Below are 22512 nucleotides of genomic sequence, written 5' to 3' on the forward strand. Positions count from 1 at the left end.
GCCGCTGGTTCGAGTAAAGGTAAGTGAATTTTTGCAAAATTCAATTCCTTTTTTTGCCACCAGAGGGCGCTGATTCGAGGTCGAAATTTTAGTTCACATTCTTGCCGCTAGAGGGCCAAAATTTCAGCATGATTTAGTTCTTTTTTCCAAAACCAGGTGGCGCTGACTCGAGGTCGAAATTTTAGTTCACATTTTTGCCGCTAGAGGGCCAAAATTTCAGCGTGATTTAGTTCCTTTTTCCAAAACCAGATGGCGCTGACTCGAGGTCGAAATTTTAGTTCACATTTTTGCCGCTAGAGGGCCAAAATTTCAGCGTGATTTAGTTCCTTTTTCCAAAACCAGATGGCGCTGACTCGAGGTCGAAATTTTAGTTCACATTTTTGCCGCTAGAGGGCCAAAAAATGAAAATTAAAAAATTAAAAAATGCAAAAATTCGATAATTACTTACCTTTACTCGAACAGTTTTTGTAATATATTTATTATAAGGGTTGCAGGGACATAAGGGATGTAAGGGATGCAGAGATGTAAAGGATGGAGGGATGTAAGGGATGTAAGGGAAGCAGAGATGTAAAGGATCGAGGGATGGACGGAATGCAGGGATGTAAGGGTTGGGGGGATGTAAAGGATGGAGGGATGTAAGGGAAGCAGAGATGTAAAGGATCGAGGGATGGACGGAATGCAGGGATGTAAGGGTTGGGGGGATGTAAAGGATGGAGGGATATAAGGGATGGGGGGATGTAAAGGATGGAGTGATATAAGGGATGCAGGGATGTAAGAGATGGAGGGGTGTAAGGAATGCAGGGATGTAAGGGAAGCAGAGGTGTAAAGGTTAGAGGGATGTAAGGAATGCAGTGATGTAAAGGATGCAGGGATGGAGGGATGTAAGGAATGCAGGGATGTAAGGGATGCGGGGATGTAAGGAATGCAGGGATGTAAAGGATGCAGGGATGCAGGGACGTAGAGATACAGAGATACACTTCATAACATCTGCATTGAAAAAGTACCATACATGTTCAATTACTTATAGAGCTCACTGTATTTAGAGCAATAAACAATTTCCCACAATGGAAAATTCCTAAAACAAAAATTAATGTGCGCCAGGTCATTCGACGAAGTCAATTCGACTGGTTCACTTAACATTACGATTTCATTATTAATAGCATGGAGCGACAGATACAGTTTGAAATACTTTACGTCATCACAGGGTCATCCAACTTAGGCTCTATTACATTTCCGGTGTTCCTTCAACTAATCAAGCTTTTCTACAATAAATGGATTGACAGTCTAAATTTATATTGCACACACGCACATGCACTCAGTAGGCACTTGAATTATGAACGTTTGGCATTGTAAAAATGATTTTTCTTTTTCTAAAACGCATTACACGTGTTTTATTTTAACAAATTTTTTCTTTCGCTACTTATCACAAATAGTGTTATGCTATTATAATTTAATATTAAAATAACTATTCTGTCACACGGTTTGGTGTAATTCTTCATTATTTAACATTCATTATCGTTATGCTTACCATAACAATTCAGAGATCGTAAAATTGGACAACCCATATCTAAATCCTCACAAATATTACAATTCTTGTACACGGTATATCACTTATACAAAAACAAATAAAATATGCTCTCGGTGGCTTATCAATTTTGCTAGACATGATCGGAAATATACTATCTAATTGATATTGTAGGCGTAGGAGAGGTACGTTCGTCTCCCTGGATGCTTCAAGTTCGGGCCAGGGACCGCCAAGTGTCTGCGAAACTGATGGTTCTTTTGCCAGATGATCTCGAGACGAAATGCTTTCAAATTAACCTTTGAAAATTTATTGAAAGAAAATAACGGTTTGAATGTATTCCTTTTACGTTCCCCAATAAAAATAAGAAATAAATTTCTTTAAAGTTACACGAGTGCAGCTAACGCAACAGACATGACATTCTTAGAAAGAAAATTTCAAGCTTTCAATGTACAACGCATTTTTCGACGTATCTTTGACGGTCAAGCGATTGTATTGCTATGCATTTCGGCAAATTCTTTGGATACTTTGTAAACGTAATACAAACGATCATAGAGATCGGCGGTACAACCAAAATCCCGTATGTCGTTTAACCAGTAAGAAGATGTGCGTCTACTAGTGTCTATATACGTTATTATATATCCTCTACGGGGAGATTCCTGAGAGACAACCAATTTCGTGTGATCCTCGAAGAAATTCACTTGCAAAAGAGGTACTGTTAGTTCCATTACGATGGTTTTATCAGTTCTTAACCATCTCCTCATTCGCGGCACGCAAGCATTCTTCGACTGTTTTGTCACAGCTCGGTGTTTCTTAATCTCTCCACCTTAAAAATTGAAAATTTATGCCATATTCTTAAAATGATGGAATAATAAAACCGGGTTAAAGTAAAAATATAATTTTCGCTAACTTTCATATTTTAATGATGACAAAGATACAAAAATATATTTTTTAAATATATTAATTAATGGTAAAGATTAATGGTAAATCATATGAAATATAATTTACCTTCAGTCATGAATTTATCCATATACTGAGTAAAATGCTGTAGCAATTCAAGTTTCTCTTGCAGAACAACTGGGATGTCTTCTTCTCTATGATATCTTGTTACTTCGTCATCAGTTGTCACATACTCCACCCTTCTTTGCAAAAGGAAATATTTTAAAACGATCTAAATGTATAAATAGAAATAAAAATGTTTCCACTCCTTGCAGTGTGATTCTTATTTATTTATTTGACATTAAAACATTCCTTAATCCTTTTTTCTTACGTGTAATAGCATGTATGTATTTTGTATTGCACTCGGTTAATATTTGTCTAAGCGATTAAAGAAAAACTGCAATATAGAAATTCTAAATTTTTAAAAAGAACTACTGTCCACCGTTCACAAGATGTCTCATTGGACGGCAGAGAGGCAAGAGGGGATACTACGCACACATCGACTGGCCCTCTCGTGTTACAAGAGCTTCGACCAATCACGGCCGTCGTTATGCGTGAGCAGAGGCGGGGCGCGACCAATCATATTGCGTTATACTAATAGCACTTTTTGTGATCGGAGGACAGTAATTTAGTTACAAAAGGATTAAAAAGCACCATTTTGTTTGAATAAATATAGTTGGTTTTATAACATATTCACTGCAAAGAGTTAAATAAAAAAGGAAATAGATAAGGCAAATGATACCGACCTTCTATCATGTGTGTAACTAATTTTCGTGTTATCATTGAAGAGAACGCCAACAGATTTATCAGAAAGTTGAAAACCTAGGCCGTATTTGTTCGAGTAATCAATCCACTTGGTAATGAACAGAGGTACAATGTCTTTTACTGGTGGATGATTAGTTAATTTATTCTTACACTTGATCTCTGTAATGCAAGTTTCTAATGCTTGATGCATTTGCATACTTTGTGCCATGTATCCCATTTTCTTGTGATCAGGACAAAGAACGCTGCTTAATCTTTGCCGGAATTTCGGGACTTTTGGAAGTTTTCTGGCTAACCAACTGATAACTTTCGATTCTTTTCGTAAAATTTTCTGAGATCGGTTGATTTGGTGCTGCTGTTGCAGTGGTTGTGACTGCGGTTGCGATGGTTGTTGCGGGATTTGTTGCGTTGTATGAACCTATAAATAAATTGAAAAAACAATATTATTATATAATAAGAATTGATGATTAAAAATCTTAGATATACTTTGTGATAACAATAAAATAAAATGCTACGCCATTGTTATTTCACCTGAATTTTATTTAGTTTTTGATTCCTAGAAGTGGTAGAGTTAGCAGAGGGCGACGACATGGGGTCGATAATAGACGTGGGTGGCATTTGGAAGCAAGAGATACGGGGTAAGGAAGTCGGTACGTATTCCTTGGTGAGATAAGCATGTTCCTTAACCCTTTCCAAGGATGGTCTGAGCTCTGGATTCGGTTGAAGTAGCCATTTAATGAGATCCTGTCCACTTCGACTTGCTATCGTGTCGTCAACCTCTCGATAATTATTATTACATATCCTTGCGTAAATTTCCTTCAATGTCGCAGTGTCGAAAGGTGGTTGCCCTACCAGCAGGGCGTAAAGTATGCACCCAAGCGCCCAAACATCCGCTTCGTAACTGTACGCTTGTTTATACAACACTTCCGGTGCAATGTAATTCGGTGTCCCGCATATTGTCCTGTCCATACAAATGGATTATTTCTATTTTATACATGTACCAACATTTTAGTCGTTTGCTATTCTATAGCGTGCACAAATATACATAATGTTCAGCAATGCGGGGTGTGGGATTTCTGGCGCATCCGTGCTAAGAAAGCACTAGGAGCGTTTCTACGACGTACCTATATAATAAGTACACGAACACTTACACTCGTCTACATTGTCCATCGAGCCTCGTTGCCAGCCCGAAGTCTCCAATTTTCACGATCATACGATCCGATAGGAACATGTTACCTGGCTTCAAATCCCGATGAACAACTTTCTGGGAGTGGATGTACGCAACGCCGGTCACCATTTGTCTCATGTAATACCGTGCTTCCGGTTCTGTGACTTTGCCACGGTACTTCAACACGTGCATCAAACTCTGTCAAACAAAGGTGACATGATTTCTGTGCGAAAATAGAATGGACCAGTATAAATAATTTAATAAAAGATTAACCGTACTGTCAGATATTTCATTATCCTGTCATTTTGTTATCGCATCAAAATCGTGTATGAAATTTTATTAAAATAAATAAATATACAAACTGGCTGATAATTAAGTATTGAAGAATTAATACAGTAAATATTCGATGAAACGCTTGGGACTGAACTTCTTTGCTAGGGAAAACTATTTCTTTAAACGAGCCGTAAACTCTTGGTTGGACGTAAGCTGGTACCTTTCAGCTTTCGCTGATGTATCTGACGAAGTTACTTTAACAGGTAAGCGAACTTCTTTTCATTCTTCGAACACACACACGCGTACAACTAGGATTAGATGTTAGCTCGGCTCGAAAGGAAAAGGTTGGGAAATTCTTGCGAATCTATAGAGAGAACGTATCGTTGGAAACAGGTAGGTAAGTACAGTCGCAATCAAATCAGGCTTCACTAGAGAAAATATAAAGACAGAGGGAGAGCAGAAATTTTCAAAATCGTAATTTCGACGATAATTTAATATTATTTTTAATTAGTAGAAACGATATAATTTTTAATTGTTAGTATACAACTAAATAGCAATTCAAATTTTCCCGCGTAAACATTTACGCAAAAGTCAAATGGCCGAACCACCATTCCATACGCTGTCATTTTTCTGGATGTACCTATGGGGAATGGAGAAAATGTAGGACATCAGAATTTTTCCTAGGGAAGCCTGATTTGATCGCGAGTGTACGTATACGATACCTTTCGAGGACAGGCTTCCAGAAGCATATACACGTTAAGGTTATCCTCAAAGTAGTGATGGAGTTGAACTACGTTCGCGTGGTTCAGCTCTTTGTGAATCATTATCTCACGAGCGATCTATAAGGAATAGATCATTATTGTCGGGATCATTTGTTCCCACCTGTAAAACTTAAATAAATTATCATAACGATAGCCTGTGCAGGATTTAATCCGTTTATAAACGTTCAATAGAATGAATTAAATGAGAAATTAATGTTATTTACAATAATTGTAAATAATAATTTAAAAATGAAGGAATTATTGAAAAAAAGTTATCAATCGAAAAATGAAATTTAAGATTAAGAAATTTAAAGAAAAGGGAAAAGGCTACAACTCCGGACCCCATTTTACGGGAGTTCCGATTTTTTTATTATTTTTTCTATTTGCGATTAAATATTATACAATTTAATTTAGAATAAATTTCAATTTTTTAACCAAGTTTAACATCTAAGGAAGATTTCGAAAGTTTAATAGTTCCGGGGCCCTAGAAATCTTAATCCAATCCTGTCTGTAATAAAAGTATCGTCCAATAAAAATGAAAAAGAAATTTATAGAAATTTAAAAAATTAGTACCAAAAATATCCTACCTTTTGCATGTGAATCTTCTGCATCCGATTTTTTCGAATGATCTTGCATGCATATTCATTTCCATTGCTAACGTCAGTCATTAAAAAAACCTTGGCGAATCCACCCTGAAAGTAATAGGGAAAATATGCATAAATAACAACGAAGCAATTCACATAAAACAATATGTACAATGGGAACCGTTTATCTGGCGTGTAAGTCCCACGCTGAATTTTTCGTTCGAACCATTAGGAGTTTCATTGTAAAACGAAAAATTGTTTTAAAATTTGTTGCAAAGTCATATATCGACATCTTACATCACAAACATAAGGGTCGGATGAGAAAGAATGTTAATGTGTCCGGTATATAACAATTCAAAGCAGCAAATTATTGGGAATTTAATTAGATTATATACATTTGTACTCTTTATATAATTTAAGGTAGAACACGGATTCCCAGGGAAGCACCGTCTATGAAATTAATTTAATAGACTTAAGGAACTGCATCCTGCATAGAAATGATGAGAACCGCGCATGTGAATTGTCTATGGTGAAAAAAGGGAAGTGAACGAGAAAAAGGAACGGATAAGAAGGAAGAAAGAAAAGAGAGGAAGAGGCCCATCCGTTGAATTTATCCTCGCGGTTGTTGCACCGAACACACGTGTGCAAGCCAAGTGGCAATCGGTGAAAGCTACAAGGTGTCACTGACGTGTATGTGTAACATCAAGGGTGTATAATGTACATCACCGAGCATGCTAGTTTTCCCTAGGGAATATGACGATATAGAGGAAGGAGGCCCTAACAAAATCCTAATTTCAAAGATATTAATATTAATGGAAGGCTCGATTTCTAACTTCGAGCTAGTGCGGATAATCGAGATGACGAAACAGCGACCGGTTTTCTCGAGCAAGAGGATGTACACTTCGAGAGTGCATCCTTTGAGAAATAATCTGTCTCTCTTTCTCTTTCCCGGCAACGAGAACCCGCGCAAAGCAAGCCCTCCAAACCAGTGACCATTTTGACCAATTCGTCACCAGCTAAACCCCAGCTAAAGAATATTTCCTACCAGCCGTGAGTCAGTGAATCGATACCTACGGATATGCATCGATGGTCTTCAGACATTTATGGAATCTCCTTTGAATGTCGCTTACCAGATGTCGCGAAATCATTCTGCCAGTAACTGTCCATCGATCACAAGAAGTCTCGTCGGAAGGGACAGGGGTAAGAGAAGATATTACGCACACATAGACTGACTCTTTAGTTTTACATGGTTTTACAGGAGCCTGATTGGAGATGTGACCGCGTCGACCAATCATACGTCGCCGAGCCAGGGTGCAACGAATCAGATTACGTTGTTCTCATGAGACTTCTTGTGATTGGTAGACAGTATATATTTACTATTTCAAATAATATTTAACTCAGCACTAATAAAATTAATGAGATAGTACTTTACTTTACTTTAATTTTTCCCGCTTCGGAAAAAAAGAATGCATTTTTACATCCCGTTTCCTCTGGACGGCGTACTTTAGGGACTTTTACTGTCCCCTTTTGCCCAACGAACATTTTCGGCCACGCGCGCTTTGCGCGCCTTTTTTCAAATCTCATTCCCTTTTGCATTTTACATTGTTTCATACATTTGCCATACTTTTACAATTTTTGCTTGAGTCTCTGTGTGTGTGTGTCCCCTTTTAGTCGCCTCTTACGACAGGCAGGGGATACCGTGGCCGTATTCTAATCCCCCGAGCCACAGGGGTCTAATGAGATAGTAAAAAATAAGACAAGTGTTCCTTTTTGCTTACCTTCCCAAGCAACTGTCCTTTGTAATAAGCGTTCCCTTGAACCGGATCGACGACGTAATCTAATTCTTCTTCCGCGGAATTGTTCCACGAAGTCGCGGACGGCTCGGCCGTGATCGCGCTGGTCGTTCTTATCAAAGAAGAGGCTGTATTACCGACACGACTTCCGCTCGCCGAGGAAGTAACGTTACTCGTATTGCTGGTCGTGGTGAGTGTCGCGACATTGTTCGTCGACGAGGAGACATCCTGGACGTTGTCTCCTCTGGACGCGTAAATAAGCGTGGATGTACGCGTGGCCGTGTAAGTTTCCTCCTCGTTTCTATAAGGTACAGCATCATTCGTTTTGGCTGTGTCGATATGGCAGCTAGGATGCGACGAGTACGAAGACACTTCAACGTCCAATGGCAACGAGGATGCACCGTGTTTTCGACTTTTTCTACGAATTAAACTTTGCAGAGACGCGGAACTCTTGGAAAAACTCTGACGCGGTCGATCGTTGACGGACCTGCTGTTACCGACGGCTGATTCGACCATCTTTTTCAGGGACTCGGTCTCAGGGATGGCTTTGCTCGTGTCGTTGCTTTCCTCGTGACACCGAGCAACGACTCCTGTGTCTAACAAACGGCAAGCTACCGTTTCGGTATGCAAGTCACTAGGCATCGTCTCTAGGAAGAAACTATTATTGGTCGTTTCGTATTCTCTCGGAGGCGACAGACTTCCAATTTCCACCTCGAGCGTGTTCGAAGGTAACATCTCTAACGGCGATGTTACAATACAATTATTTGTACTTTTTCTTGAAAAATCAATTATTCAACACACTTTACTCTCTGTTTTCTCGCATCACATTTATCCGCTATGATTTTGTATCGTGCCGTTACGCGAGATGTCATATTAGAATTTGGCATTTAACAGACGACGCCTATCTCCTTGACATCCATGATACATGTGCACTGTGGGATTGTTCGATAACGGCGTCGTACCATTAAACACGGATTACTACAGATTGAACGATCGTTCAAATTCCAAAGAAGAATTTATATAGAAAAATGTGCGACAGTGCGATTAAGACAATGCACGCGTTTTCTTATCGTTCACTAACCAACGACACTCTGACCCCAACCATCTCGTTCACCAGTCGAACCGTCACTATTCCGCGCGCATCAACTCGACGTCGACACCCTCGGCCTCTAGTCCCCTCCACCACTGTCGCCACCTGAACCCTCAGTGCCGTCAATAAAATCTATTCGCCTTGACATTTTTCTTACATTAAATGCTAATGTTTCGACATTTTTTTTCTGCGCGCTGCATTATCGAATACAACTTTTAAATTTTCATGAGCTTAATTATGTATTTTTAACACTTGAATAGGGGTAAATATACCTAACCTTAACGGACATCTTGAATGAATGAAATTAATATTTCTTAGAAAGAAATACCAAAAAAAACTTTGCGGGTTCAAAAGAGTAAGCCGTGACAAGAATAATGGTATGATTTATTCTTAGTGTAAAGACTAACCTCAAATTAACTTCGAAAATTCTAACATTCTTGCGAATAACTTTAAAATATTTAAAATAGAATAAAATATTTATATATAAATATGTAATTATACGTAAAACCTAACCAAATAAGACAGAATACGATTTTTTAAATATGATTTATATGATTTACTTGCTCGGTTGTGTATTTTAATAAGTACAAAACAACAGAAATTCTCGTATACGGTGATAAATCGTGAGAAAGTTCATTGTTTCTAATGTCATGTAAAAAGGAAATACGAGAGTCAGTCCACTGTTCTTTTATTCGTAGAAAGGAAGTTGTTTTAATTAGAAATACATAGGGATTCTCATGAATGCCTGAAATATCAGATACTTGTAAATTTCTTCAAATATTTCCCGACGCTTTCTCAATACAATATACGTACGAAATATTAAACAATGCATTATTATCACTTTATTTTAATGTAACTTTGTATCTCATATTATTTTTTAAATTTTAACTATTTTTCCAATATATGAAATTCTTTCATTTAAAAATTACACATTTAACTTTACGTTAACAACGTTGCATATGTTTTGTAAGTTTGGCTTACTTTTGCAATCTATAATTCCAAGTACTTAAAACAAGTATTTTTAATTAGATAAGTAGGAAAATTCCTTAAAAATATTAGCGATAGTCTCTAATAAAATGGTTTGATGAAAATCAAAATATTTTAAATTAAAATTAAATGAATTGTCAATAAATGTTAAACGTAGGAGACAAATTCAGTTTGTTAATAAATATTGATGGCATTGACAATATGTATTGACCATGGTACGGCCCTGATTCTACTATTTGCTTCGTTGTCTCGTGTTCAATCTACCTGCTTCTTTCTACTTGTTCACTTCTGTTGTGGCGTCTCTTTCTCTCTTCTCTCTCATACCAGAACTTCACCGCCGTCAAACGGAGAACACGCACCGTCCCATCATGCGTATTCGGTCATTCACACACGATATACCTGTTCCAACATTTGAGATGCGCTAAGTGCATATCTAAATATAGAAACGGTAAAGCAAGGAAAGACTTGCTTATAAAATCTAAAGTAACAATTGTCATGTGTTTTACAGGCTGACTACCACAATATAAGCATTTAACCCTCGAATGGCGAATAAGGATTCAAAAATCCGAAAATTTAATAAAAAGTTTTTCATAAAATAATTATTGCAATGTATTCCCAATACGTTTCTCTAATCTTACGAGTGTGCTTTTCACATTCTTCATTTGTACTTCTGTTTCATCTTATCTCACAAATTTTTAATTGATTTACAAAAAAAGTCAAATATTTCTAAACACCACCTGTCGATATATGTAATATATGTATATCGTAGCGCAATCTATCGTTTCGATCTGTACTAATGTCAAAGAAAGAATAAAATGACAGAAATTGCTGTTGAATCATGTTCGATTCATATCGAGAAAACATTTTGTCAAATACAACATAACAAGTAGAAAACCAGTTTTGTTGAAACTTACTTGTGACAAGAATTTAAAGTTTCAAAATTCAACGATATATATATATTACATTGATTATAATGTTTTGTTTTTATGTGATGTAACCTACTTCTCATATATTTAATAAGAAAGATAACGTTGACATGCATCATTACTGGTTCGAAGTTCGCGTGCCTTTCTTATCTGTGATTCACATTCCTTTCAGCGGTACTTCCTTGTTTCTTTGCCAGTATCAGCGTAATGGTTGAATCGTATAAACGTATCAATATCTGCTACGTTGTGTTACCGCGGTTAATGAACGCATCGAGTTACCTTGTAAGATTTAGGTAACTCTTTTCATAACTACGAGTGCGAAAATGCTTAAAAGAAGAAGCTACAGCAACGCAGCTACAGTTCTTGTGGAACATCAAATTGAAAAAGATGAATTCGTTTTTGAAAACAGTCAATTCTCTGACAAACAAAAGAGACATATTAGTCAAAGAATCGTTGCAAAAGCAGTTAAACACTGTTGTGATGGAAATGCAGAGTGCACCAGGAGTGGAAGACGATGGTATAGTTAGCAATTGCGAGGAGACTATGACTTTGTGCTCTGTTTTAGAAGCTGTGTTTTTACACGGCTTGAAAGATAGCCTTTTAAATAGAGTAACAGAAGTCCTGAGTGGTCCAGATTTTGATGCTGTACCACAACCAAGTTTTTGGGGCCCGCTGTTAGTATTTTCTCATCGGCAGATCATAGACCAAATTCAGTCGTTTAGTCAACTTACCACAGAAGTTGGATATTGCAGAGCTTGGATAAGATTGGCATTAAATGAGGGTCTTCTAGCTAGCTACTTTTATTCTATAAGAAAAGATAATTCAGCCTTGAAACCATATTATAATCGCTCTGCATTTATTAGAGACACAGATTTTGTGGAAGTTGCGCAGAGACTAATTGAAAATCTAGATTACATTCATTTTGAAGTTGCATGTAATAGTAGCCTTTTAAATTTCTGGTCAAATACCCCTCTTTTGTTAGCAGGCATATGGTCACCACCAATGAAATCTTGTCCAGTATTTAGTGCAGTAGATATTGCAAAAACAATAACAACTGAATTGCCAGATGGTGAGAATTTTGATGAAGTTGAAACAGCTAGTTCAATAGGTAGTTTAGGTTCATTCAATTCATCGCAATCTGCTCTTAATAATGTGGCTAACATAATAGAAGATGAAGCTTTAAAAATTATATTAACTAATAAGAAATCAAACAATATTGGTATAGAACATTTTGCTAATAATTCAAGAAATACTCCGCCGTTAAAAGAGGAAGAAGAGCAAAATGTACAAGAAGAAGAAAAACAAGAAGTGGAAAATGAAATTTCAAATAATAGTAGCCCAAAAATTAATGTAGAAATTAATAAAGTTACTAACATTGAGGACTCGTCGATCGCACAAAATCATGAAAGTTCACATGATGTTGCTGCAACTGCAGTAGGTAATTCATTAATTGGAAGATTGGGATGGTCTACGTCGTACGAAGATTGCGACTCTTCTTTAACTTCATCTATAGTATCTCATGAATCTAAAACAGATGCGCCTCGAACCCCAGCCGAAGGACCTACATACGATGCAATTATTCAAAGTTATCATACAGCTGGAAATACATCAGTGCCAGATCTTCAGGAATTTTTGAAGAAATATCCTAAAAGGCAGCCTACTGATGATGGAACCAAAGTTCAATCAGAAAAGGTATAACTGAAAGTAATCATAAGTGTAATTTATTATATAAATAACAATAAAGGGTATAGCAGGATAAAATGGTCAAAAGTTCCTTTGAGCCGATTTTACTTGGTAATACATTTCAACTCTGTATCTCAATCGGGCGGGTAGTTACGGGGTAAAATAGAAATAGCGATTTTCCTAAAATTGGCTCAAGGGCACTTTTGATCATTTTACTCTGCTATACCTTTTGTACTTAATTGTAGGTTGTAATAAACTTTGATGACCAACTGAAAAGACTTCCCAGAGAAAAAGGTTTGGATGTACAGAATTATAGCTGCTTGGAGTGCGGTCATGCAATTGGTATGACTTTTTCAAAAGCACATGTTTGTTCATACTCTGGCAGTTATTACTGTTCAAAGTGTATGTCACAAAATGAATATATTATTCCATCCCGAGTAATCCATAATTGGGATTTAAAACGTTACCCTGTATGCAATAATGCTGCTACATATTTACATGATTGTCCGACATTGCTAGATCTTAAAAGTATAAATCCACGAATTTATATGGCGGTAGATACTATGGCTCAATTGCAATCATTAAGGATTCAATTAAATTTACTGAGAGCTTATTTATTCACTTGTCGTGAACCTATAATTGAATCGTTACAAAGAAAAGTTGCTCCAAGAGACTATTTGTACGAACATGTTCATCAGTACTCTGTTTCCGACCTGCTTGATATACCTAATGGAACTCTTGCACAACAGTTACAGAAGGTAGTAGAGTTTGCAAGAAATCATGTTATAAACTGTTGGCTCTGTAGTCAGAAGGGTTTTATATGTGAAATTTGCAATAATCCAAAAGTCATTTATCCTTTTGATATGGAATCTACGTATAGAGTAAGTTAATATTCCTTTTTCTTACATATAATACAAAAATTACACATAATTATTAGATTAACAATTTTTGAAATGTCAAATAATTTTAGTGTGGAGCATGTAATGCTGTGTTTCATGCAGAATGTTTAAATGCTAATAAACCCTGTCCAAAATGTGAACGTAGACGCAAGCGAATGGATCTTCCACTCTTAGATGTGGGACGTACCGAATTATCAGTGAACAGTGCACCTACAACTTCAAATAATACAACTCAATAAATATAATATATGTTATTGTTCTTAAATTATTTAGGTATTCTGTATTTTTTTTGGATATTTTTATTAAAATTTATTTTTGTAAAATTCACGGATACATTATATCTATGTCATATAAATATTATCTAATGATATTAATATGTAAATACTCGTTATTTCCATTGTATATGGTTGTCTGGTTTATTCATATATATTTAATAACTTTACATTTTGTACTTGATACTAATTTTTGTAGGGATAAGATTTAAAATGTGTATAAGAAATATGTATGATCGTGTAATATACATTTTATTAAAATTTTATGTACAAAAAGTAGTAAAATATATTTGTCAAACTATTTTATATGTATTCTATTTAATACTGCTGTCATATTTTTTCGCGTAATGTAACTCGCTATACTTTATGGTTCAGAGACACCCAGTTTGTATATATTTTAAAACTATTCTCTCTAACATTTTGAAATGTAAATAGTAATTCAGATTTGTATATACTGGTCCACAGTTAGAAAATTTTAATATTATTGTTAATGAACTTTGAGCAGCATACATTTCTATTACACTTCCTACTAATGTAATCAAAATACACAAAAGTAGTCTTCTGCATTCAATGAAATTTGTATCATTGTATATTATTGGAAAAATACGAAATATCAAGTATACCTTGTAGACTAGAAATAATTCATAATATTTCTAAAAATAAAAAATATCTAGTAAAAATTTATATAATTAATTCATGCTTGTAAAATATTAAATAAAATACATTAAGAGATCTTTAAACAATTAAATTGTTCTATCTCTGTAACTAATATATTTTATTCTATATGATTTAAAATTATATATTTCTTTAAAGTTGTTCATTCATGTTATGTTCGTTACTAAATAATACTAAATAAAAATGCTAGACATATAAAGTATATTGTATTATCCAACTATTTTATCATATTTTAGATTTAAAATGGAATGAACTTTTCTAGTCTAACCTGTATTAATAAGGCACTTTAATTTCCTTTACCCTAACTATTTATTCGCTCAAAAATTTCAAAAGATTTATAATAAATATAATAATTATGTAGTCTTTAATCTCTGTAATTGAAATGTTACCAGGTACTTATTTATAAATGAACATGCTTTACAATTTTATATTCACGAATTAAAGTAATTCTTTAATTTTGGAAGAAAATATTAAATGTTTTGTTACGCATGTTTATCGTTTTTGAATTATACGATTTTCTTTATGAATATTAATGTAATTGACCCAAGTACGAAGTTATATAGTTTTCATTTAACTCATATTAAGAATAAGCATCTAATTAATGTACTAAACTTCTAAAAAGTTCATTGCTTTTAAAACAATGTACAATAAAATTATATAATTATAATTAATATACTCTCATGAGATATAATAATGCTTTTAAACGTATTTGTAATACTCAAAATTCAAATATAGGAAAGTATGTATATAAACTTAAAAAAAAAAAATGTCTAAGTTATAATATCTAAAATTCTTTCTAATATTACTATTCTCTGTGTATATTTTGTACTGTATTTCAGCATTAAACTTCAAATATTCACTTACCTAATGTCCGTTTATAACAACTTTGATATTTGTATACTATATACTGGCAATTTTACTCACATATTTGATCAATGTAAAGTTTTGGGAAAATATGCAGATGGCAAAATTGGTTTGTCAGACAAACCTCCCCTTCTTAATCCACCCTGTAGCGTAGCACTTGTACTTTTAGTTTTTGTACCATTTGATGGTACAGCTTGATTATTGTTTTCTACGATAGCAGGCATCGAGGATGACCCTCCAACATTTCCAGGTAACTTATTTAACGAATTAATACGTTCCAAAGGTGTACTGGTACTCGAGATTTGACCGCTTTTATTAAATGTTGATACACCTACCGTGCTATCCGTAATACCAACACCCATTGATCTTGCTGCCATTCGTGTAGTTTGATTAATGTTTGGATTTTGTACAACTGGATTCCTGAATCCAGAAAATGTATTTGGTTGCACTGTACTAGGCACTGGTGTACGTGTTTCATACTTAGTAGAGATTAACTTATTCGTTCTAGGTAATGTTAACTGAATTGAAGAAGGTACGGTTACTGCTGCCGCATTTACACTTTGTAACGGAGATTGATTGTCTGCTAATCGTCGATTCAACCAACTAATTACTAGAAAAGTATAATAATACATTTTAATCATAAAAAGCAAAATGTTTAAATAAATAAATGGTTAATAGTGTAATAATCTGCTGATCAATGAAAATATTCATAATATAAAAAACTTATCTCTTTACCATTGTCATTATTTTTTATTATCTTTTCTTTCTCTTCCAATTGATTTTGTTGCATTTTAAGCTGTTCTTTCAAATTCTCGGCTTCAGTTTTTGCATCTTTCGTTTCTTTTATTAAACTTTCCATTTTACTTTCTAATTGACCAACTTCTTTTTGTTTAGTATCTAACAACCTTTCTTGTTCAAGAGCTATACTAGTTCTTAATTTTAATTTTGATTTAGTTGAAGCAAGTTCGTTTTGTAGCTTCGTTAATATTTCATTAGCCTTAACCAGCTCATCACTTAAATTTCTCAACGAATTTTGTTTACGTTGCAACTGACCATCTTTTTCGGCCAAAAGATCTTCAAGATGTTGTTTTTGTTCTTTTGCTGTTTTTAACATTTCCGTATGTTTACTAATAAGTATACCTTTATCTTTCAGTTCTTGCTCCAGTACAGCAACTTTAGTCTTTAAACTATTTACCATTTTATCTCTTTCATGATAATCTGTATCCAATTTAGAATTTTGTTTCTTCAATAAATTTAAATCTCTTTGAGCAACATTAAGTTCTTTCTCAAGATTTTGTAATTGTCTAATTTGTTCTATATTTGTTGCTTCAAGAAGAGATAGCTTGTCTTTGTATGTTAAATTTTGGGTACGTAATTCAGCAAGTTCAGTATGAAGCTGTTTTACCATTTCTGTATGTCTACGTTCTATTTCTAATTTTTCTTTTTCACTTTGACATTGCCACTCTAATTGAGCCTTAGAGAATCTGCAAAATGTTAATAACGTTCGTTAAACATTTAAAACAGAAAAAGTACACTGTATGATTTTACATACCTGTCTTTCTCTAAACTTATTTGTTCAGAAGAAGATATTTGTATTTGGTTCTTTTCTGTTCTATACTTTTGTTCTAACTGTTCTAATTCTCTTGTTTTTGTTTCTACTTGATTTGATAATTCATTTAATCTTGTTTCCAATGTAACTGCCACTCTATTCTGTTGTTGAATATTTTCTTTCAGATGTTTAATTTTCATGGCCATATGAGTTTTTAAATCAGAATCACATGCTGGTGATATATTTAAACTTAAATGACACAAGTGCTTAAAATTATTTGTTTCAACTAGTTTAAATATCCATTCTCCACTTTCTTCAGCTAATAATAACAAAAACTTTGGTGGTGTTTTCGATAAGTTTGATGGTAATATTTGACATTGTTCTAATAGATGTATTAATTGAGTTGCAAAGTTATCAAAATCTACCAATAATCCCTGTTGAGATTTTAAAACTTTAAAATCATCTTCTGAGATAAACAATGAATAAAGAAAACATGGATCATCGTCATCTGCCAATAAGACACATAAACTCTGTAACATAAAGGTATAAAGTATTATGATACAGCAAAAACATTTTGAAAAAATTGTTAGAAATTAATTTCAAGTTTTGTAATAATACAAATATTAAAAAATAAACTAGAAGATTACATTAGGTTAATACTAAACAGTATGCTGATTTTACCTTGCGACACACTGGACTGAGACCTGCATGTATTTCCACATTAACCCTAAGCTCGCGTTGACGTTCCTCTTTATGCTGTGGTTTAAGGTAAACTCTTTGCACTTTTGAATATAACACTTCAACATTGTTCAATTGAAGGCCAGAATCACCAGTCACTCCACTGCTTGTTGAATTATTTAAATAATTCATCGTTTGGCTGCACGTTTAGCAGTCATCTGTTAGTTCTAACTCATTTGGCGATCCGAATAATGGAAATAGCGTTTCAATTTTCGTTTCATTTGTCAATTTTTTATAAATTATAAAAAACTGTACATGAAAACTTTTAAATTGTATAGTTTACATGCCCAGTCGAAACACGCATGTTTTAGGTGCTGCCACCTTAGTGTTAAACTTGATCTCTCGTGAATTGCAGTATACTACTCTACCATTTTATTTGTAATGTTCTGTTTTACACGAATATTATTTAATTTGATTAATTCAATTTATTTTTATAATATAATATAAATAATATCATATACAACATTATATTTGTTTAAAATTTTAATTAATTTTACATTTCATTTCTTCGAGAAAAATAAGGACTAATATTTGATTATCAAAATGGTTGAATAAAGTTAGTCGATGATTAATGTGGTGGATTATTCTTGCGATCAAATCAAATTTTGCTCAAAATCACAATACATGTATCAGTAAGTAGAAAAACAATGGCGGCGTTATAATTCAGCATAAATTTATATACACGTATTCTATATTTATAATTCCAACGAATTAATTATAGCGATACATTACATTTTAGTAGCATATTTTTCCTACATCTATCAACAAAAAAGTTATTCAAAATCATTCTAATATATTCCTAATGAAGTTTCCTTTACTTTCCCGCGTAGTTAAAAAAATTGAAAGCTGATTGGTTGATTCTTTTGAAACTGACCAATAGCGTTGAAGATCGAGGATGTGACGTTTCATTTAAAACACCGTACATGTTGAGTTGTAACCGCGGTCGCCATGCCATGCGGTTGTTTCGCGACTGACAATTTTGTTCTTGAATATGTGGTCGGTAGAGTGTTTGAGAAATTATTGTTTTTATTTTCAAAGGAAATATGTGTGTGGTGATAGTGTTCAGTTCGTAAGTGCACAATTATTATAAAACGACAAGTTATGTTCTCTTGAAAATTGGAACCTCGAACCTGCTCGCTGTTGGTTGGAGGTTGGGGGTATGGCAGTTGCAGTTTGAATCTGACGATGCTTTCTACACGTAACAAGAAGCAGGTAAGCTTTCATTCTTTGTAAATCACAGATTGTGTAATATTTAAATAATTTTCCCTGTAATGAATTTTGAAAAAGAATTTTTGTACGTGTTAAAATGCCTGTGTAAAGATAACGTACACCGGTTTCGCTTGCAGCGCTTCTTTCGTTCATTTTTGTCCTTTCGTTCTCCGTTACATGCTGCACCCTAGCGGCCATATTTGAGTTTTATATGCAAAATGCTTTTTCGTATCAACGATCGTTACAACACTTAGGTACATTATTTACATGTCATTTTGTAAAACTAATTTCTGTTTTACAAATACTCTTGACAAGAGGTTGATGCAGTATATTAGATGCAAGCATTGGTCTAAGTTATATTGTTAGGAAGGTTTATATTGCTAGGTTAATATCGTATTTAATGTTATGAAAATGCATTGCGATTATATTTAAAAATAAGAGTCATATTAATATAAACACGTGTTTAATTTAAACCGGTTTAACAGAGGGGTACCTGTTTCATTGTCATATAATATCAACTACTGCTTTCCAGCGACACGTAGTCGTGGGATTTTTTTTTCACTAACGACGCAAAGCTGCTTGCGCATGCGTAAGTGACATTATACCTAGAGACATCGCGTGATGCCACGGCTGTATACATTATACGCCTGAAAGTTCCTCGCGTATTTTCTGCGCTTTCTTGATATTCGTATGATAAATCGGCTGCACACGTACAAAATAACAATACATTTTATTAACATTGTTTATATGATATTTTATTTCATTGAATTAAAGCTTTCTCCTCTCCTTAAAATTACTGGGGCCCAATGATACCTTCGTATTTAAAGAACATAGCTATGTCATTGCGATGGACCTGGTACATACGTACTTTCTTACTACGCATGCGCTAGAAATCCCACACTGCGCGTCATTGCTTGTCAGTGGTAATTTATGTTCGTGTAAAAAAGCTTTCCAAATCCTTGCGAACGCGACAGTTTTGAAATAGAAGGTCATTATTTCTTCACAAAGCGTTTTTCATCGAGTTTCACTGTGTATTTTTTCTGGTCCTTCCGCGTTTGAAAGTCGGCTCCTGTAACTACCTGCTCTGTTCACAAAAGGGAAAAATGCAACCAAGCGGACAGGTTTTACCTGCCACGGACTCGCTTTGAAGCTATGAGAAATATACCTGCTAGTATAACTCCGGTAAATTTTCTTTTCGTCCAGCATCAGCTGAAGGTCTTCCAAAAATCTTAAACTATTCGTCGAAATCTCTCTTCTCCGTAGAAAATGTTGATACTCTGTATGCAATTCAAGTAAATCGAAAAAATATCTGTTGTATGTGAATTGTATACTGCTCCAATACTTATCCCACATAGTTTCTTCTCCGGAAATGTCTACAGAATTCGGTACTGTAGAGCGAATTCGCCCTAGATAAAGAACTTCTCCTGAAAATACAAAATTTTTGATATTAACATCTATTCAGAATCACTGGCTTTTCAATTTTGTATTTTTGATGATCTGTTAAAAATCTAATAGAAGAACGAGAGAACAGTGATGTTGATTTAATAGAAGCAATGTATCAATAACTTATGATAAATTTCACCTCCAAAACTGACCATGATAGTGTCATTTGCGAAAGCATTTATTAAAAACCTGTCACGTACAATTTCGATTCGTTATAGTATTGATTTTGATTACTACTGACTCGAACGAGTGATTCTCTTATAGAGATATGTCGTCAACATAGCCTTTAACTCCGACGGTGGTCCATGAAAAGAGCCCCATTTTGAATTCAATTCATATTATTTCCACTTTTAAAATTTCACATTGTTCCTTTAAAAATTATTCTTACAATATATGAAATTCTTGTTTAAAAATGATATACATAAATAACTTTAGGTTAATGTCCTTGTATTTGGTTGGTCTACACAGAATCCGGATGTGGCAACACTGCATTCGTATACATATATATATTTTTATAATGTATATGTATGTACATATATGTTTTATACGTGAGGCCACGGCATTGTATAATAAAATTGTCGATTGGCTTCGAGGTCATCACGCTATCGACCTCCATTTCATATTGGATGTTTTTTCAACACGGATTTGTCGAAACTGGCCACCACAGTATTGCTCCATCGATATTCTTGCCTCGATAAGCTAACGACATTAACGGGAAAGCAGCTTTTGCGTCCACTCCTTCTTTTTGGAGTACCATTGGTTAATCGAGTTTTTATTTCGCATTAGATTAAAATCGATGAAAAGTTTGATATTTCAACTTTGTTATCCATAATTTTTTGTTTTGAATAACATTGACGATCTCGTAGTTTTACTCGAGCCTGATTGGTAGATGTGATCGTTTCGATCAATCGTACGTCACTGAGGCGGGGCGCAACCAGACAGATTGAGTTATTCTCATGGGACTTATTATGATCGGTGGACAGTATTTATTAAATTTTTATTGTATATAACACGTATGCATTAAAGAACAATATCTGTCAAGGATGTTGCTAAATTAGATTTAGTTATTATTTTGGTTGTATTTCTCTGTGTTGGTTAACGGAGAAGGCAACACACGGTAAGCGAGCACAGCGTGTATCTTTGTGGAAGAAGAAAATGCCGCAGCTCTGTGATTTCCGCTTGGCAACAGCGCAGCCGCTTGTCCGTGCTGCCTCGCTGGGTCGAGTCAGTGGCGTAACCAAGAGAGGGGAGCATACGGTCGCTCGGTTCCCTTCTCGAGCATTCACAAAAAAACACAGTAGGATGAACGAGGATTTCATTTCAGTCGTACGCTTTTATTCCGTTGACAGTCTGTTGCTACGGAAAATATATAAAAAGGGAAAATCTATATTTTCAATCACTATTTGATTCATTCGAAAATTAAATTGTTGAGATTCATGACGATATTTTTTAGAAAGTACATGTTAGGTTGTTTGAAAAGTCTAGGGAATAAAATATCCTTTATAAAATTTATATCTGTGTTTCCAATAAACAACTGTTCCGTTCATCATTATCGACAACTTGCTAGCCCAGGGGGTTTCTCTTATATAGCCACACCACAAAACTTTTCAGAATGTTTCGAAACTTTCTATTGCTTTCTAAAAAAAAAACTCAAGACTTTCCTAATAACGTAATATTTATGTACGTATGTATATCAATGTTAATATACTAAATTATATGAGCATTATTTCAATATTTATATTTTCTGTTTACATATCCTTGTTATATATTCTGTAAACTAAAAATTAATCAAATTTCATTATGTTTTTATAAGGATTCTTTTTTCCCTGAATTTATGCACAGTTGTGTATGTTTTACATTAACATATTCGTGTTTACATTCGTTAACATTGTTTCATCATATAACCGTGAACTGAAAATTAATCAAGTTTCATTATGTCTCCTGCTGTATGCCTGCTTGGTGGTTACGTTACTGGGTCGAGTATTCTCCCCTTTCATCTTGCCCCCTTGTTTTGCGCACAGTATCAGTAGCTTTCACGCGTCTCTCTTGCAGCTGCTTTCATTTCTTTCGCCTCTTTCAACTCTCCCCTCTTTTTATCCCTCAATTCCCCTGATCGTGCACGACAGCCATGTTTCTTTGCTAGATAGAAATTTGGCGATACAGAATTACATATACAGATACATTGCGTACTCTTATGGGAGAGCAGAAACCTACACCGAAGCAGTGATGCGCAGACGTGGGATTTTTTCTCACTAGGAAACTGCGTGCGCATGCGTAAGTGACATTACAGCTAGAAACATTACGTGACGCCTGAAAGTGGCCCGCGTATTTTCTGCGCTTTCTTGATATTCGAATAATAAATCAGCTGCACACGT

The 22512-nt window shown here is 34.7% G+C and overlaps 4 protein-coding genes across 15 annotated transcripts in view; 2 read left to right on the forward strand and 2 right to left on the reverse strand.

The window, feature by feature from the left end:
- Positions 1-1016: 1016 nt before the first annotated feature.
- Positions 1017-17812, reverse strand: LOC114874957 (serine/threonine-protein kinase PLK1-like). 3 transcript variants are annotated; one of them, XM_029184747.2, is made up of 11 exons: positions 17429-17812; positions 16751-17277; positions 15934-16682; positions 15534-15808; positions 6013-6117; positions 5387-5503; positions 4375-4589; positions 3755-4184; positions 3208-3641; positions 2531-2664; positions 1017-2348 (listed from the first exon to the last, which is right to left on the reverse strand). In XM_029184747.2, exons 1-11 carry the CDS (start codon positions 17615-17617, stop codon positions 2005-2007), a joined length of 3519 nt encoding a protein of 1172 aa, XP_029040580.1. In that variant the 5' UTR covers positions 17618-17812; the 3' UTR covers positions 1017-2004. The 3 variants fall into 3 exon arrangements, with proteins under 3 accessions (XP_029040580.1, XP_029040581.1, XP_046144012.1); XM_029184748.2 differs by having other exon boundaries at positions 2531-2661; positions 17429-17811; XM_046288056.1 differs by lacking the exons at positions 15534-15808; positions 15934-16682; positions 16751-17277; positions 17429-17812 and adding an exon at positions 7788-9189.
- On the forward strand, positions 10672-14317 carry LOC114874958 (pleckstrin homology domain-containing family M member 1). Of its 2 annotated transcripts, XM_029184750.2 has the most exons (4): positions 10672-12243; positions 12340-12497; positions 12734-13369; positions 13459-14317. In XM_029184750.2, exons 1-4 carry the CDS (start codon positions 11193-11195, stop codon positions 13624-13626), a joined length of 2013 nt encoding a protein of 670 aa, XP_029040583.2. In that variant the 5' UTR covers positions 10672-11192; the 3' UTR covers positions 13627-14317. The 2 variants fall into 2 exon arrangements, with proteins under 2 accessions (XP_029040583.2, XP_029040582.2); XM_029184749.2 differs by having other exon boundaries at positions 10672-12497.
- Positions 17813-18260: 448 nt separating the features above from the next.
- Positions 18261-22512, forward strand: part of LOC114875021 (inositol-pentakisphosphate 2-kinase) — a 45590-nt gene continuing 41338 nt past the window's right edge. For 2 of the 4 annotated variants that reach the window (XM_029184872.2, XM_046288280.1), the window contains exon 1: positions 19791-19876. The gene's annotated coding sequence lies outside the window, so the exon portion shown is untranslated. Of the gene's footprint in view, positions 18698-19790; positions 19877-22512 lie in introns of those variants that run through there. The other 2 variants (XM_029184875.2, XM_029184871.2) reach the window with 2 other exon arrangements.
- LOC114875024 lies at positions 19686-21235 on the reverse strand. 6 transcript variants are annotated; one of them, XM_046288281.1, is made up of 3 exons: positions 20379-21235; positions 19860-20118; positions 19686-19769 (listed from the first exon to the last, which is right to left on the reverse strand). In XM_046288281.1, exons 1-3 carry the CDS (start codon positions 20416-20418, stop codon positions 19709-19711), a joined length of 360 nt encoding a protein of 119 aa, XP_046144237.1. In that variant the 5' UTR covers positions 20419-21235; the 3' UTR covers positions 19686-19708. The 6 variants fall into 6 exon arrangements, 5 of the variants coding, with proteins under 5 accessions (XP_046144237.1, XP_029040718.1, XP_029040717.1 ...); XM_029184885.2 differs by having other exon boundaries at positions 19689-19773; XM_029184884.2 differs by having other exon boundaries at positions 19709-19778.

This window comes from Osmia bicornis, chromosome 12, assembly GCF_907164935.1.
Source record: "Osmia bicornis bicornis chromosome 12, iOsmBic2.1, whole genome shotgun sequence".
In the NCBI taxonomy this organism is placed as follows: Eukaryota; Metazoa; Arthropoda; class Insecta; order Hymenoptera; family Megachilidae; genus Osmia; species Osmia bicornis.